General features: G+C 44.5%; 1 protein-coding gene across 1 annotated transcript; it reads right to left on the bottom strand.

Annotated features, from left to right (window-relative positions):
- Positions 1-518: 518 nt before the first annotated feature.
- TMEM225B (transmembrane protein 225B) lies at positions 519-10140 on the bottom strand. Its single transcript, XM_051967216.1, has 4 exons — positions 9495-10140; positions 3477-3623; positions 1405-1539; positions 519-980 (listed from the first exon to the last, which is right to left on the bottom strand). The coding sequence occupies exons 1-4, from the start codon at positions 9796-9798 to the stop codon at positions 799-801; spliced, it is 768 nt and encodes a 255-aa protein (XP_051823176.1). The 5' UTR covers positions 9799-10140; the 3' UTR covers positions 519-798.
- Positions 10141-14692: the final 4552 nt, after the last annotated feature.

Below are 14692 nucleotides of genomic sequence, written 5' to 3' on the forward strand. Positions count from 1 at the left end.
CTTCCCTCATTAATTTGCTGTTTGATCCATTCATTCCATTATTTCATTCACTCACTCATCCTTCATCTGCTCATACTTCCCTCCTTAATTCACTATTCCATCCATTCATTTACTCCTTACTTCATTCATTCACTCATCATTCATCCACTCATACTTCCCTCATTAATTCACTCACTCTTTGTTTCATCCGTTCACCCGCTCATTCATAATAGTACTGGCCTGGTACTCAGAAGGGACCAGTGAGCTAACATCCATTTCCTGTTCCCTATTGACTCTGGGTGAATCCTTTTTACCTCTCCAGGGTCACTTCTGCCTCCGTAAAATAGGGATAAAGCATTATCAGAGGGCTGCTGGTGAGGAATAAACAATGTCACTTCTTCAGAGGGTTCTGGTCATGATTCGTGTGTTCCACAAGCAATTATTAAGTGCCTACTATCTGCAAGGTGGGGTGCTTGGTAATGGGGACCGATACAACCAATTTTTTTTTTAATTAAAGCTTTTTATTTTCAAAACATATGCATGGAAAACTTTTCAATACTGAAGCTCGCAAAACTTTGTATCCCCCCACCCCCTCCCCAGATGGCAAATAATCCAATATATGTTAAACATGGACACAATTCTTACTTCAGGGAGAGCAGGGGAAGGGGTGCAAAGGGGCAGGCTGGTTGAGCAGGGAGGCGACCCAGTGCCCAGAGCCCAAGTTGGGACCCCTCTCTGCCAAGGAGAAGGTAGCCTGAGGCAGGGTGGGGCAGCGGGGATCAGCTAGAGAGAAGCCCGTGGGAAAGAACATGAGGGCCATTAAGGATCGCTGCCGGTGATTTCGTAGCCAGTGTGGATAGACTCTCGGGGGGTGATTGACGTGATCATTTGCTTCCGTAAGCTTCTGGATGGTTTGTGTCTCTTTAATCTGGAAATAAGCTTGCTGGGAGATAAGTATAATATATTCCAGGAATATTTGTAACTGTTGAGACAGATAGTCCCTACGGGAAGAAAAAGACATCAGGGCCGGCCTGGAAGGCCAGGGCAGAGCGTGGGCCCCGAGGGACTCCCCCAAAGGGTCTTCCCAATGCTGACATTCTGCCCTTTCTGTTCTAAGGCCTCTCCCAGGTCTGTCGAGGTTCTAGGTCCCAAGACCTCGTCCAGCTCAGATTGTCTGGGTTCTAGCTTCTAGGCCCCTCGCAGCTGTGACATCAGTGCTTGGCTTTAAGGTCCCTCTCAGCTCTTACCCCTTATCTAGTTTGTGTCCCTTGGGACCAACAGTGAGGAGATATCCCCCAGGGCTGTGAGGGGGAGGCAGGATTGCCCTGAGGATCCTCCCTGGGCTCTCTCTGGCTCTGGCTCTGGCTCCCACCCGCCCTCGAAGGCCCTGGGCCTAGCCCTGGTTCCCCCAGACCTGATTCTCACCAGCTGCAAAGAAGGCCAGGATGCTGACACTGGCGAGGTAGAAGGGCCACTGGAGCTCGAAGTTCCAGCCTTCCTGGCTGAAGATATCCAGAACTTGCATCGAGAACAACATGAGGCATCCGAACAAGGCCAGTCCTAGTCCCAGACACCAAAGCAAGTGGACTTCCTGGGGAGCTGAGCGCGAGTAGCTCCCACCCGGGCCCGGACCCCTCAGTCAGGCGCTGGCGCCTCCCAAACCCCCTCCCCTTTCAGCCCTTCCTCTGTTAGAGCCGGGGGCCAGAAGTGGGGCCTCTTCCTGGAAGCCTCCCAGAGGAGACACCAGACACTTCTCGAGGAGCCTGAAGACCCCCAGATAACAGGGGTGCCCAAGGCCCTCACCACCTCCCGGTCTCTTCCTGCTGGCCTGAAGGGCTGCTGCCATAAATGTGTTACCTAAAAGAGACAGCTCATCACCCCCCTCCCCCGCTTCTAAACTCTTTCATGTGGCCCCCAAAATTTGCAAGGGGAGGGAGGGGGGAGTCTGAAGGGAGGTAGCTGGGCCCAAAAGCTCTGTCCTGTGGCTGCCTACCCCCTGCTCACTCCCCACTCCCAGGAAAACAGCAACAATCATAATGATGATAAATAGCTCATCTTTACAAATGGCCCTGTAAGGGAAGACATACAAGATAAAATTACTGTCCCCATTTTACAGGTGGACAAACTGAGTGTGTTAGCTATCGAGTGACTCTAAATAAAGCCCTTTACTCCCTCTGGGCCTCAGTTTCCCCATCTGTAAAATGAGAAGATTGGACTGGAATATCTCTAGGGTCTCTTCCAGCTTAAAAATCCTATGAATCCCAAAATGCATCAGCATCAGGTAAATTGAGACTCAGAGGACTTATGAGTGGTCAGCCGGTCCCTTTCTCTTTTCACATTGCATTCGAGCTCTCTGCTCCTCCCTGGGACCCCCAGCAGTGCCAGTGTAGAAATGGGCTATCCTACCTGGCTCTCACAACTTCCCAGGGGCTTTCTATGACAGCTTTCCTGCAGGCCAGGAGGGAGTGGGGGAGCTTCGGGAACCTTTCTCGCCCACATGCCAGGCCATCCTTCTCCCCAGGGATCGGGCCAGTCTTGGCCTCCCGTGCCTCATGGGGGCAGAGCCCCAGATCTGGCTCCCAGGCCCAGCTTTGCCACTAACGGGCTGGATGACCCAAAGCAAGTCACTTCCCTGCTTCAGGCCTCAGTTTCCTCAACTGCAAAATGGAAATAACAAGAGCTAGCCAAGTGCTTTTCCAAATATTTCCTCGATTTATTCTCAAAACAACCGCTCCTATTTGTACAGATGAGGAAACTGAGATCACACAGCTAGAAAATGGCTAAGACTGCATTGAAATCCAAGTCTTCCTGATTCTATTCAGCACGCCACTTCGCTACAGTGTGCCATTTCTAGTGAACCATCCCCAAAGTGGGCCGCCAGCATCCCGCTTCCTCCTCAGCACCCCAAACGTGAATCTAGCTTCCACCTCCCCTTCAGGTCCAACTCCTCAGCTTCCAGCTCTCTAGCATATATTGTCTTCTTCCTGCCCTTGGAGTCTTGATTGCCTGTGTTTGTCATAGTCCTTGGAACACAAGAAAAGCTTCAGTTCTCGGTCTCTCTGTCTCTGTCTCTGTCTCTCTCCTCTCCCTCCTTCCTTCCCTCTCTGTTACTGTCTCTGTGTCTTTCTCTGTCTCTTTCCCTCTCTCCCTGTGTCTGTCCTTCTGTCTCTGTCTCTCTGTCTGTATCCCTCTGTGTGTCTCTATCTGTGCCTATCTCTTTCCCTTGCTCCCTCCCTTTCTGTCTCTGGCTGTGTCTCTTGTCTCTGTCTCTGTGCCTGTGTCTGTCTCTTTCCCTCCTTTCATCCCATTTGATCCATTTTATTGTTAAGGAAAATCAGATTCAATGACATGCCCAGGGTCACACAACTCTTAGGTGACTGGAGTGGAATTCAAGCCTAGGTATGACTTCCACGGTCAGCACTCTAGCTCCCGCATCTAGGCTGCTCGGCCCTCTTGGATCCCTCCCAGCTCCAGCCCTCCCTTCCACTATCCAGAACCTGAGATGTAGTTCCCGATGGAGAAGATAAGGTCCAACTTGGAAATACGACAGAATATTCTTCGAAAGGAGCACATCATGGAGAGAATGAGGAGGGAAGTGAAGACCAGATCCAGAAACATGATCCCTCGAGAAAGGAAGATGTAAACTGTAAGAGAAACAGAAGCTGTCCCAGCGGTCCCCCAGCACTGAGGAAACACCTACTGTGTGCTGAGCACCCTACCAGGCACCGAGGACACAGAGAGACAGAGAGCAGTCAGCCCAGAAGAACAAGAACACGACTTTGTACAAACGAGCTCCAGACAGGACGAACTGAATCATCTCAGATGGAAGGCATGAGCATTAAAGAGAAACAGCAAAGGATTCTTTTTTAAAAAAATTCAATTGTATTTTTTCAATTACATGTAAACATTCATTTTTGTAACATTTTGAGTTCCCATTTTTTCCCCCTCCCTCCCTTACTACCCCAATTCAGCAAACAATCTGACATAGGTTATATGTGTACAATCATTTTAAACACATTTTCATATTAGTCATGTTGTGAAAGAAGAATCAGAACAAATGGGAGAGACCATGAGAGGGAAAAAAACAAACACAAAAGAGGTGAAAATCATATGCTTTGATTAGCATTCAGTTCCCGGAGTTCTCTCTCTGGCTGCAGATGGCATTTTTCATCCCGAGTCTGTTGGGATTGTCTTGAATCACAGTATTGCTGAGAAGAGCGAAACCTATCCCAGTTGATCATCCCGTCATCTTGCTGTTACTGTGTACAATGATCTCTGGGTTCTGCTCACTTCACTTATCAGTTCATGTAAGTCTTTCCAGATTTTTCAGAAATAATCCTGCTCATCATTTCTTACAGAACAATAATATTCCATAACATTCATATGCCACAACTTAATTCAGCCATTCCCCAACTGATGGGCATCCACTCAATTTCCAGTTCCTTGTCACTACAAAAAGGGCCACTACAAACATTATCGCACATGTGGGGCCTTTTTCTTCTTTTATGATTTCTTTGGGATACAGACTCAGGAGTGACACTGATGGATCAAAGGGTACACACAGTTTGATAGCCCGTTGGGCATAGTTCCAAATCGTTCCCCCAAATGACTTGGATCAGTTCACAATTATACCAATAACGAATTAAGTGTTTCAGTTTTCCGACATTTATCATCTTTTCTGCCATCTTAGCCAATCTGAGGAGGGAGAGGTAGAACCTCAGAGTTGTTTTCATTTGCATTTCTCTAATCATTAGTGATTTAGAGCAATTTTTTTCATCTGACTATAGATGGCCTTGATTTCTTCATCTGAAAATTGTCTGTTCATATCTCTTGACAACTTATCAACTGGGGAATGACTTGTATTGTTATAAATTTGTTAGTCCTTTATATGATTTAGAAATGAGGCCTTTATCAGAAATACTGGCTTAAAATTTTTCAGCTTCCCTTCTAATCTCGGCTGCATTATTTTTGTTTTTGCAAAATTTTTTAATGCAATAAAAATGATCTCTTTTGCATTTTATCTCTAGTTCTTTGCTTATAAATTCCTGCCTACTCCAGAGATCTGAGGTAAATTATCCCTTCTCCTAATTTGCTTATAGTATCAGCCTTTTTGTCTAAATCGTGAATCCATTTTGACCTTTTCTTGGTATATGGTGTGAGATGCTGGTCTATGTTTAGTTTCTGACATACTGTTTTCCCCAGAAATTTTTGTCAAATGATGAATTCTTATCCCAGAAGCTGTTGTCTTTGGGTTTATCAAATGACTATAGTCATTGATTATTGTACCTACTCTATGCCAGTGATCCACCACTCTTATTTTTTATCCAGTATCAAATGGTTTTGTTAATTGCCACTTTATAATATCTTATTATGCCTGGCATGGTTAGACCACCTTCTTTTGCATTTTTCAATAATTCCCTTCATTTTCTTGCCATTTTGTTCTTCCAGATGAATTTTTTTCTAGCTCTATATTTGCCCGTTTGATCAATATGGCACAGAAGTAAATGAATTTAGGTAGGATTATCATTTTTATTATATTAACTTTGCCTACCCATAAACAATTGATATTTTTCCATTTTTAAAGATTTGACTTTTGTGTGAAAAGTGGTTTATAATTGTTTTCATAAAGTTCTTGAGTTTGTCTTGGTAGGTAGACCTCCAAATATCTCCATAAAATAGTCATTTAGACAAACATACATTTGGGATTCAAACTGGCCCATCAAAGATGTACTCTTTGCAGTAGAGTTGAATGCTTGGCTTCTAGTACTTTTTTGTGCTAGGTGCTTCAGATTCTTCTTAAGACAATTCAAATGGGAGCAATTCAGTCTCCTGGCATGACAATGGTTAGCTGGCCAGTTTCACAGGCCCAATGGCTCTGTAGAGCTTCAGTTTGGGAGTCAATCTATTATCTCTCCTCACTTTCCTTGGAGCCTCCCAAGTACTGAACTAGTTCTGGCAATGTGTATGTCAATCTCATCGTCTTTGTGGCCATCTCTGGAAAATACACTGTCAAGGTAAGAGAACTCATCCATAGCATTCAGTATTTCTCCATTTGCTATAGGTGAGTTTTATGGATGGATGGTACAGTGTTGGCTGATTAAGAATTTATGTTTTCTTGGTGTTAGGCTAAAATTAACACTAGCAGCAGAGATTTAATAAATACTTTGTTTAAATCTCAACTCAGAGGCTGCACTGAGTGCACAATCATCTGGGAACAAAAAGTCAACTCTTCCTCCATTTTAATCTTGGCTTGTAATCTTTTCAAATTATCAGTGTGATGATAGCTGAACTTGCCTTTTTTGTCCTTCTTGAAGACATCTGATGTTACAGAAAATCTCACAAAAAGGATGGGAGCAAACATACAAGACTTGTTTCAATACATTGGAGACTGGGGAAACATGAGAACATCATCAATTATCCAGCATCCAGGCAAGAAATCCATCATGAAATGTGTTATAATGCTGATGAACTTCTCTGGGCCACCAGATTTTAACGTAATTTTCTACAAGCCCTCACAACTAACAGTGTCAAGGCTCTTGGTTAGATTGATTCATGTTGTAGATAGACTTCTGTTCTGCTCTTGGCATTTCTCCTGAAATTGTTGGGCAGCAAATACTGTATCAACTGTTCCTTAGGCCTTTCTGAAATCACACTAGTTCTTGAATAGATAATCATCCTCCAGGTCAAGGATCAGCTTCTTAAGGAGAATTCTGGCAAGAATTTTGCCAGCAATGACTGAGAGATAGATTCCTCTCCCCACCCTGCTTGTCCCAGGAAAACTTAGTTTTCTTTCTTTTATGGAGATGGCCAATGGAGGCATCCTTCAACTCCTGGGGGATAACCTCTTCTTGCCATACAGCCCAGAAAATTTCAGTTAGCTTTTCCGTGTGTGGTGGACCCCTGTCAGATTTCTGCTGGAATGGAATCAGCACCAGGGGCTTTGCCACACAAGAGGATCCTACTAGTATTCAAAGTGTCTTCTTCAGTTGGAAGTTCAGCTAGAGAGGGGTTGATTTCAACCTAAAGTAGTTGGATGATGGCTTTAGCCATTGATAGTGATGATCTGTTGAAAACACTGTGGAATTCTTTAGCTCATCCCTCCAGAATTGTGTCCTTAGATAATCAATGCAGCTGGCACTATCGGTCTTTGGCCCATAAATAGCTTTTGGGGCACCAGAAAAGTGCTTTGGATTATCACCATCAGCATAAAACTGAATTTCAGTTGTCTTCTTACTCATCTGAGAATCCTTCATCTAAGCTTTAATTGTATTTTTTAAAAATAGCATTTTGTTTTCAAACATGTGTAAAGATAGCTTTCAACATTTTTGTAAGACTGCATTCCAGATTTTTCTCCCTCCTCCCTTACCTCTCTCCTTTCCTGGACAGCAAGCAATCTGATATAGATTAAATATATGCAATTCTTTTAAACATACTTTCATATTTGTTGCATATGTTGCTGCACCTTACTTTTGATGGAGTTAAATAGTGCCTTCTTAGAGATGGATGAACTGTACTGCTGGGAAATCCTTTGGAGTTTTCATTTCTGAATTTCCCTATCATTTTTGTCAAACCAGTCTTGATATTTGTGAGTATTCCGACACAAATGAATAAATGTAGTGCTGAATACCAAATCTCTGAAAGCTGCCCGCTTCTTTTCTGTTCCAATCGTGCCAACCGTGGGTTGGCTCAACTTTCCCTTCATTAACCAAGAACTGTTCCTGCTAGCTAAAGCTCTCCAATATGTTGACATTAAGTCTTCTGTAGTCGACTTACCTTGTCTCCACTCTTGTTGAATACAAATATTTCATTTGCAGAGAATAAGTCTGTGATTGGTTCAGCACTCTGCGCCACATATTGCCTTCATCACTCTCACATCCTGTCAGTTTCTCCTCCTTCCAATGACAGTCTCAAATGCCAGAAGTAAAAGTGCATCCACAAAGTTTTACTGTGTTTAGGTAAATGGAAGTTCGTGTTGGTCATGAGAAAGTCATGAGATGCACAAGTTTTAGTAGTAAGTGACCATTGCCGTTCTCACCCCATTCTTCCCTGCCATGTCTGACAGTCTGAAAGTCACTCAAAATTACAAACTTGTCCTTTTCAGGCACATGATAATGAGGATTTCCAGGCCTTTGTACAATTTTTCTTTGACCTCATCAAGGTTTGTCATGATGATTCTTTTCTACAGGTGGCAATAGCACTGTCGTGAGCCTCTCATCCACTCCATACAAGCTTGTTGACTGGATTAGTTATGATTATAAAACCTCCACCAGCTTCATGGTGTTGCCCAGAAAAACATGTATCCAGCTATGACTTTGGAGAGCTGGGCTTCATTTGTCAGCCTTGTTTCACTTGGGACTGCTATTGGGATGCAAAACCTATTGAGTTATCTTGCAACGAGATTCTATTGGTTTATCAGGTCTACTGGATTTTGTGTTGTCCATAAGTGTGCACACATCCAGGTACAGAGGGTGAATGGGATCATCACTACATAAGTTTTTGTACTTTTGGGGGTGTATTTCAACCACAGGGTGGGATTTCCTGCCTGTTGCAGTAAATAGACTAAGGCTGGTAAGCAGACATTTTTTGGGAACAGTTAGGTATCACAGTGGTTAGAGCACCAGCCCTGAAGTCAGGAAGACCTGAGTTCAAATCTGGCCTCAGACATAACACTTCCTAGCTGTGTGACCCTGGGCAAGTCATTAACCCCAAATGCCTCAGCAAATTAAAAAAAAAACACAGCTTTTCCAGTACCATCCTCAAATCAGGAGTGAACACTGAGGTCCTTAAAAGGCCACTCAATGAGAAGAAGACCTTATGGCCTGGGCTGCCCATGTGCCCAGTGTATCCATACCTGCAACTTTGTCACAAGACTTTGAGATAGGCAAAAATGGTAAAATTGTACCAGTGATGTCTTTTTGACTTGACTCAATAAATTAAAGTGAGACAGAGTTGTCAGAAGTTCTCTTCCAGGAAACTCAGGAGGGCTGGTGATGGCTCAGAATGCAGGGGCGGGCCCTGGTATCTGGGGTCTAATCAACTTCAAGTGCTCCCCAGCACCTGCTTCAGTTGCCTACATGGCCATCACAACAGATTGTTCTCATCTGCCCATTCCACCAGGAGAAGCCATCACGGGCTTGGGGGAGGGGTAACTACCCTCCAAATACCCTCCAATTTAACAGAGAGTTGGAGACCCCTTGCTTACCTTCAACCTGCCTTAGCCCATCTTCTGAGATGGTTTACCAGAGTGTAACTGATGTGCATAGTATAGCTTCTTGGAGACACAGAGGAGAGCTAAGTGATTGGTTGGACCCCAAACTGGATGAAAGGAGCCCAGATATCAGTTGTTTCTGAGTAGCCTACACCCCAACTCTTCCACTGTCACGTTGAATGACTTTGAGAAAGTTCCTTTCCAAGCTGGCCCAAGCCCCTCATTCTAGGAGGACCCCAAGCCCCAGCTCCTGGGGAAATGACCTGCCCAAACCCTCTCTCCCTTGGGGTAGAGCCATTTGGCTTACCTGACATAGTATAAGGAATCGAGCACTCTAAACAATTGTCCCAGAGAGCGATGCTGATGATCGTTTTGTTAATTAAATTTATCCGGTTGTGTCGCAGAACGACCCACGTGGGATGGTTGGTGACCAAAAGCATGATAACCCAGCTCACTGTGGTGAGGATAATAGCCATGAACCTCATGCTCAACAGATTCCTCTTAGTAATGTGATATTGGATTTGAATGGGGTAACGGAAAGGAGAGTCCTTCAATGAAGTCTTCAGCTTCAGGCCTGGCTTCTCCTTGGATATGTGGGCCTTGATCTCCATTTTCTCTCCGAGCCAACCCCCACCCCAAGTCCCCCACTACTGACCTCAATTTGGTCTATTCACCCCAGTGAGTCATCCAACTGTCCCCTCTCAAAACAGTCTCACTGCCATCCCTACTAAGGGACCAGTCCATACAGTGGCAACAAGTCTGCCCGACTGCCTGAAGTCAGTGAGGTTCCTGGGAGAACTGAAGAGGAAGTCCTGCTCTCCCTTCCCAGAGGCGCCCAAAAGAGGGCTTTGCTCCTTTTCCCAGGGGCTAAGCTGTTAACACAGGAGGGTCCCTGGGCCCTGATCAGCTGTGACCATGCCTCCTAGTCCCCCTGAGGGTCTCTGGTGATAACATTGTCCCCAGATCCATCTCTTACAGTTAATTCCAACTGTCACGGAACTTTGGTCTACTTCCGTCCCTGCTTCCCAATACATTTTTTAAAAATAAAAATACACGCAAAGAGAGTTTTCAACATTCACCCTTGCAAAACCATTGTGTTCGAAATTTTCTCCTTCCCTTCCTCCCCCCCTCCCCTAGATGGCAAGTAATCCAGTATAGGTTAAACATGAGTAATTCTTCTATACATATTAGAAATGCACAAGAAAAATCAGATCAAAAAAGGAAAAAAGCGAGAAAGAAAAAAAAGCAAGAGAACAACAACAACAAGAGTGAAGATGCTATGTTGTGATCCCTGACAGTGCTCTCTCTGGGTGCAGATGGCTCTCTCCTTCCCAAGTCCATTAGAATTGTCCTGAATCATCTCATTGTTGAAAAGATCATCGTATAATCTTGTTGTTCCCGTGTACAAGGATCTCCTCAGCAAGATCTCCTCAGCAAGATCTCCTCAAGGATTTCACTCAGCATCAGTTCATGTAGGACTCTCTGAAATCGTCCTGCTGATAATTTCTTATAAACAGTAATATTCCATAGCGTTCATATCCCATAACTTATCCAGTCATTCTCCAATTGATGGGCATCCATTGAGTTTCCAGTTTCTTGCCATTACAAACAGGGCTGCCACAAACAGGTTTGCACATGGGAGTCCCTTTCCCTCCTTTATGGTCTCTTTGGGATACAGACCCAGATGAGACACTGCTGGATCAAAGGATATTGTACAGTTTTTCTTTTTTTTTTTCAAGTTTATTTATTTTTTTAAATTTTATAATAACTTTTTATTGACAGAATCCATGCCAAGGTAATTTTTTTACACCATTATCCCTTGCACTTGCTTCTGTTCCGATTTTTCCCCTCCCTCCCTCCATCCCCTCCCCTAGATGGCAAGCAGTCTTATATATATTAAATATGTTGCAGTAGGATATTGCACAGTTTGATGGCCCTTTGGGCATCGTTCCAAATGACTCTCTAGAATGGTTGGATCAGTTCACAACTCCACCAATAATGCATTAGTGTCCCAGTTTTCCCACAATGCCTCCAACCTTATCTTTTCCTGTCATCTTAGCCAATCTGAGAGGTGTGTAGTGTTATCTCAGAGAGGTCTTCATTTGCATTTCTCTGATCAATACTGATTTAAAGCATTTTTTCGTAGGACTAGAAATAGTTTTAATTTCTTCATCTGAAAATTGTCTACAACAACATTTATTAAGTGCCTACTATGTACAAGTTGAAGAGGACTCTTTCCTTTCTGGATTTGTAGCTCCTTGCACTGAGCCTAGAGCCTTGCAACACAGTAGGAGCTTACTAAAAATTTGTTGAATTGAATTAAATGACACGGCCTGGAACTCAGTTGCTAAAGATATAAAGAAAAGCATGTTATATGTCAAGCACTCTCAACCCCTCCTGTCTGCACAAATGAGGATGATCCAGGGTACATGTTATTGGGGGAGGAGGCACAGGAAGGGACGTGTACTGTCAAGATCCCCTAATCCCACTCCCGATTTTCCAGATAAGGATAGTGAAGACAAAGATAGGATTGGAACTGAACCACACTGAAAGGAAAAATATTTCCCAATTATCCCAGTATATTTCCCCAATTGGGAAAATTGGGAGGGGGGGAAACACTTTTGGCCATGATTTAAGGGTGAGAGGTTCAGGGAAGGCTTTATGGAGGAAGTGGCCCTTGAGCTAAACCTTGAGGAAGAATGATTCCAATGAGCCCAGCAAGCAAGCAATGAGCAAGCAAGGCCTGCAGAAGCTGAAGCGATCTCAGAAGTATCTAGTCCTCCTTCCACCTGAGAGCTCTTCAAGCACTCACCTGGTCTGCGCTCCAAGGCTACCAGGGATGGGTAGTTTGCTATCTGCCAAGACGATCCCTTTCCACTGGAGATGGCTGGAGTTGTCAAGAACTTTCTCCTGACCTCTTTTCTACTTCTACCCGCTGTCCTGGAGTCTCCACTGGGAGAGGGGCCAGTCAGCAGCTCTCACCCCGGGCAGAAGTTACATGGATTATCCCTGTGGTTTGTCCTGCTGGAGTCTCCTTGGGAATCTTCAGATGCGTGGAGTCACAAGCTAGTGGGGGTCTGTATCCAGAAAGAGAATTCTGAAGCTCTTCAGGTCAACTTTGATGTGACAGATCAGGAAACTGAGGTCCAGGGAGAAAAAGCTATCCGCTCAATTTGTTTGTTGCTCAAGTCAACAAGCATTTGTTAAATACCTACTATGTGCCAGACACTGTGCTAAGACCTGAGGATGTACAGAAAAGGAAAAACAAACAAGATAGATGCAGGATGAATTGAAGATATTCTGAGATGGAGGGCCTGAAGACTAAGGAGAACCGGAAAGAAGAACTTGGAGAAGGTGCAATTTTAGCTGGGATGTGAAGGAAGGCTAGGAGGCAGAGATGAGGAGGCACAGAGTCCCGCTCATGGGTAATAACCAGGGGAAAATGGAGCTGGAGGGGTCTCGTGGGAATCAGAACCAAGAGGCCTGGGGTCCTGAGGATCAGAAGGGTTGTTAGGTGGAGAAAGGGTGTCTGGGAGATGGGAGAGCAGGAGAGGGTTGGGAAAGGCTTTGAACACCAAGCAGGGAGAGGATTTTCTCTTTGACCCTGGAAGACTTAAGGAGTTTAGTGAATAGGACCATAAAGACAGAAAGTTTCAGAGGAAAGATTTGCACCCACAGGAACCTTCCCCCTGGGTGCCCAATGGTCTTTGATCTAAACACCTCTAAGCAATAATACTTTCTGGGTGGGGGCGGGGATAAAATCGAGACCCCAGTACTATCCCAAGAGGGCTTGAAGTCAGAAATGGCATCTGATCTCCTCTAGTGATATTTTAGCCACTTTTCCTCCTTTTGGCCTGGCACAGAACCTGTACACAGTAGGCGCTTAATAAGTTTTAGTAAAAAAAAAAAATTAATTAATTGACTGGATCTTAATTTCCTTATTGACAACCTAAAAGAGGTAGACTCAATGACCTCAGCAGCTCTTCAAGCTTGGGGTTTATGTTACTAAGGGCCCTTTCTACTATAAATTGTACCCATCTGTCATATCCCTTTTCTTGTCTGTGCAACCGGGAGACCCTGTGGATTACTGATTTCAGAGTGGAAAAACTCAAAGGATCTGGGTTCAGATCTGACCTCTGGGCTTATTATAACTTGCTTGAGACTCCGTTTCCTCCTCTGTTAAAAATATGGCTATTAATAATCCCTATTAATAATTTCTCCCAGGGCTGTCATGAGGATCCAGGGAGATCAAATGTGAAGCACTTTGCCAACTTTAAGTGCTCTATAAATGTTCATCATGATCAATGTACCAAGTGAAATCATGCGCCCAGTCAAACTCCGGAGGGTGGAAGGACTTGCTTCCAATAAGTTCCCCATAGCATGAGTGACTGAAGGAAATGCTTGGGAGCCCCAAGAGTTCCAGGAAACGGGAATCTCTTTTGCTCGGGAGAAGGGCAGGGACTTTCAAGGACTTCCTCTGAAGGACTTGTCTCTGCTTCCTCTGAGGGTCTCCCGCCATGGCTCCTGGGAGCAATATTCCATTTCTCCCCATTACTGGGAACAAAAGTCCAGTTTAAACTAATGAATATTTCTTAAATGGTTCCTGTATAAGAAGCTCTGCACTTGATTCTGGAGCTGGAAAAGGTGAAAAAAATATTATTTGTCTTTAGGAAGCTGAGGGTAACCTGACCTGAACCCTAGTTCAGACCCTCACTCCCTTACCCATGAATTATTGTAGTCGCTGCTGGGAGCTGTGTCTGCCTTAAGTTCTCCCCATCCCCTGTAGTCAATCTTCCGGCCCCTAAAATGATTTTCCAGAAGCCCATAATTATGTCAGCCCCCTCCTCAAATCCAGGGGCTCCCTGTGCCTCCAAGATCAAATATAAAGTGCTTGAGCATTAGAAACCCATCAACACCTGCCACCCCTATCTTTGTAGCTCTCTTATACCTTCCTTTGGCTAGGGAGCAGTATCTCGTCTCCCCAGCCTCCTCAGCTCTCAGCATAGTGCCTGGCACATAGTAGGCACTTTAAAATGTTTGATGGATTCACACATTCTTAGTCTTTCCTGCTTCTCTTGCCTCAGTTTCTCCTTATAGACTCGGAGGTCACATCTGGTTCTGTGTATAAAATACAGCATCAGAGGGGTGAGGATCAGAGGTAACCGTGGGATATTTCTTGGCTTCTCACACACTAGGCTTGACATCTCATCTCTGTGACTTTGTCTTTCCATGTCTGGAACTCACTCCATCCCATCTGGCTTCCTTTAGGCTCCACTCAAGTCCTTCCTTCTACAGGAAGCCCTTTCTAATGCCCCTCCTTCCCCCGCTACTCTGTGGTTATCTCCCATTTTGTTCATTAACTTACATTCTTTATCATCTCTCCTGCCAGGCTCTTTAGAGCAGACTGGTTCATTTTTTATCATTGTATGCCCTGTGCTCAGCAGATGCTTGGTACATAGGAGGGGATTAATAAATGCTGATTGATTGATTGATCCATCGATCACA

Source organism: Antechinus flavipes, chromosome 6, assembly GCF_016432865.1.
Source record: "Antechinus flavipes isolate AdamAnt ecotype Samford, QLD, Australia chromosome 6, AdamAnt_v2, whole genome shotgun sequence".
Classification (NCBI taxonomy): domain Eukaryota; kingdom Metazoa; phylum Chordata; class Mammalia; order Dasyuromorphia; family Dasyuridae; genus Antechinus; species Antechinus flavipes.